Raw genomic sequence first — 3,732 nt, 5'->3', positions numbered from 1 at the left:
AACACACAGGTAAAACTTTGTCTTAGGTTAAGCTAAGATTATGGTAGTCTAAGGGCGGGGGGGGGGGGGGGGGGGTTCACAGGGGCATGTACCTCACTCTTTGGTAGGTAAGTAAGAATACAGCTTTAGGTGGAGACCCTTAAGTTAGGTAGTGTTTTTATGTTAGTTTACCTTTTAAAATGTGGATTGTCAATCATTAATTGAAATTTCACACCCTGTCTTTCCTAACGTACTACAAAGCTTCCAGTGTTTGACTTACCCTCATCTCTATTAGATCCAAGAAGAAGTTGCGTCTTCTTACACTCTCCTCTCTTGACCATTTCCAGCGGCTCGTCAGGAAGGAAAGCGCCGTCGACGATTGGCGCTGAGGGAAACTGGAGGATCCCATAGTAGCTGTTCCACTGCTGGACTGAGATGGTGTCGGCATCAACCTTCCTCATGCATTCCATAACTTCGTCCCGTCGTTCGCTAAGCATTGTAGAATTGCAGCCGACATCGTCCACGAGTTTGAGGCCTATGTCGTAGGCCTTTTCCCTGGTCATGATGGACCAGGGAGAGTTCACTACACCCGACTGTATGATGGCCTTGTCAAAGAGATGCTTGGAAACGGGAGATAAGAGATGGATCGTGATGGAGCTTCCGCCGGCAGACTCTCCGAAGAGAGTGATGCGGTTCGGGTCACCCCCGAAGTACTCGGCATTATCTTTGATCCATTTCATGGCAAGGGCTTGATCAAACATGCCCTGGTTTCCGGCAGCATCATCGATGTCCAGGTAGAGGTAGCCAAAGGCCCCGACTCGATATTGCATTGAGGCTACAATAAAGTTATTCGCCGCGGCCATTATGTCGGCATCATAGATATCGAGCGTTATAGTCCCACCCATGAAACCTCCACCATATATCCACACAAGTATCTCCTGAGGTTCGGCCCCAGGTTCCCTGAGATGCGACGGCGCCCATATGTTCAGATAGAGGCAGTCTTCCGAAAGGTCCGTGTTTGGATTCCACATCTGCTCGCCCTTGAACCCAGGGAAATACTCATACGGCTGTTGGACGCAGGAATTGGGCTGCTTTGTTGCATTGAGAATCCCATGCCATGGGTCGATGGGCTCGGGTCTCTTGTAACGCAGGTCGCCCAGGGGAGGCTTAGCAAAGGGAATGCCCAGAAACACATCCACGTTCTTTCCTAGGGCGTCCACGCGGAAACCTTTTATTAATCCACTCTTGGTCTGAACGACCAAAGGATCCTTGGGTCTCGCGTGCTTGATCTTCCGTTCCTTGTCTTCTCGCCTGGGCTCGTTGATTTCCAGGGTGGTTGAATTGATAAGGCTGTTATGCCATTCGGTAGCAGCACTCAGCCTGAGGAGGGCCGCTGTTAGGAGCAGCCAAAACGTGTTGGCTTGAACTGTCATTTTGGCTGATTTTTTTTTTTCGTTTCTAGAGCTTTAAGAACTATCACAAAGTAATCATCAGCATAAATGTCGAGGATTTATTTTACTTTTTATTCACAACGTTATTTTGACAGACTTCGTTTCTCCAATCACGAATGAAGTTCAAGAACACTTTTCTACCATTTTGGATGCTTTACCAAAGAACCGAGAACGATTTTTCTTTTAAATTTCACCTACACTTTGGCAAAGTTTAACAGCATTCCACGAATTTTCCGGCAGTTCAAGAATTACTTGTTTCCATTTTACTTATGCAAAAATTAGGAAACATTAAAGAGATAAATATGAACAATACAAGGTTATTGATCTTTAAACACATATGCAGATGATCACTCCTCGCAGCCACCAGATTTCTCCCGATTAAAATGCTTCAGACATCGACCAGCTCTTCTCTCACAAATCCCTCAGTTAGAAGCTTTATCTCTTCTCCATTGTTGAAGTTGAATATTGCAATGGAGGAAGGAGATGGAGGTGATAATGATGATGGGGATCTGAAGAGGAAACAAAACAAGACACATTAGCATTAGAGAGTAAAACAATGATTTGTTGGATATACAAAGAACACTAATGGACTCCCAACATGAACAAGGACAATGCTTTTGTTTAAATGAACAAAAACAATGCCCAAAAAAAAGCATTTGTTTTGTTCTTGTTCTCCTTTATCTTTTTTTAACAATAGCTAAAGAAAATCATTTCTTTCTCATCTCAATGTCAATGTTTATCAAATGTTTTCAGACTCAGTTGTTTCTTTTTTTCATGATTTAGGAATTAATGATTAAAAACGTAGTTCTGTCTTAAATTGATTGTTCTTTTAGTCTAGGATCTATAATAATTACTTGTATAGAAATGATAAAGGTTAGAAATACTGGTAGTTAATGCAGATATTCATAATCTTTTATATTTTTACTTAGATTATATGGAACACATTAGATTAGGTAAATATTTCTATAGTACATGATCATGCAATTATTATTATTATTATTATTATTATTATTATTATTATTATTATTATTATTATTATTATTATTATTATTTTAATATTGTAACATATTATAATAATATCCACATCTTTAAGAGAAGCATATTCGATTATATATATACTATATACTATATATATATATATATATATATACATATATATACATATATATATACATATATATATATATATATATATAAATATATATATATATATATATGTGTGTGTGTGTGTGTGTGTCATCATCCCGGTGTACAACCACAAATTGAGAAATAGTATGAAGAAGAACGTAAAAATAATGTCAAAAGTTCACCCTAAAGTGTAAAGAGAGAAACAGGAATACTCTCACCATTGATCAAGTTCTAGCCTAACACCTCTCTGTTCTTCACGAGCTTTAGAAACATAGTATAGAGTGAACAAAATTATCCTTAAAGCTACTGTTAGGTACGATATTTCGAATTCCGATGCTTCTTGCTATGTGCCATCGTCTTTATTTTGTTATATATAAGGTTCTAAATATAGTTTTCAAATAGTTTATTTATTTCTCAGTAATATTCATTATTTTTTTATTATTGATTATTTAAAATTTAATGAGTTTTTTGGGGTAGATGATTTTGACGCTTACATATATTCATAATAAAAATCCTGCCTGGTAACTTAGATATACCTTATTTGCATATATATTACATGAAAAGGTTGCTTATTTTACATATCAAACATTGTTATATACCTTTTCTGACAGCATTATTTTTTTTCAAGTAGTTACTGACCAACCTCCCACTTATAAATCACAATATTCTTCTTTTAATAGCCATTCCTTTACTAAATACAATACCCCAACATCGTAGGTCTGGCAGCAAGGACCTGGATGGCACCCAACGTCATACGCATGGCACCACGCCAAGTACTTCTGCCGAGGTCACTTGCTGATTGTCCCTGTGTAAAGTGTTCGTTACTGGACTTTGAGTGACGTTTCCTTTATGGGAACAATGATATCATGTGTTTGAGCGCATCAAACAAGATATCTTTTTAGTGATTGAGATTTTTTTATATATTTTCTATAAACGTCAATCTCCCTTTATTTAGATCAGTTGAAAAAAAGTTCTGGGTTGTGATAAGTGTTCTGTTGTTGAGGTTATTTTTATATTATTTCGAAGAAGGGAGTCAGATATGTGTAAAGGTTTCAAATATTATCATACGGATCTCTCTCTCTCTCTCTCTCTCTCTCTCTCTCTCTTTTCTGTATATATATATATATATATATGTATGTGTTATATATACATATATATATATATATATATATGT

The 3,732-nt window shown here is 37.3% G+C and overlaps 1 protein-coding gene across 1 annotated transcript; it reads right to left on the bottom strand.

Moving 5' to 3' along the window:
- Nucleotides 1–224: 224 nt before the first annotated feature.
- Nucleotides 225–2,821, bottom strand: LOC137626894 (acetylcholinesterase-like). The gene is made up of 2 exons (XM_068357879.1): nucleotides 2,777–2,821; nucleotides 225–1,939 (listed from the first exon to the last, which is right to left on the bottom strand). The coding sequence occupies exon 2, from the start codon at nucleotides 1,410–1,412 to the stop codon at nucleotides 225–227; it is 1,188 nt and encodes a 395-aa protein (XP_068213980.1). The 5' UTR covers nucleotides 1,413–1,939; nucleotides 2,777–2,821.
- Nucleotides 2,822–3,732: the final 911 nt, after the last annotated feature.

Source organism: Palaemon carinicauda, chromosome 34 (assembly GCF_036898095.1).
Source record: "Palaemon carinicauda isolate YSFRI2023 chromosome 34, ASM3689809v2, whole genome shotgun sequence".
NCBI lineage: Eukaryota > Metazoa > Arthropoda > Malacostraca > Decapoda > Palaemonidae > Palaemon > Palaemon carinicauda.
The sequence above is the reverse complement of the archived record's forward strand: the minus strand, read 5'-3'. Positions and strand labels throughout refer to the sequence as shown.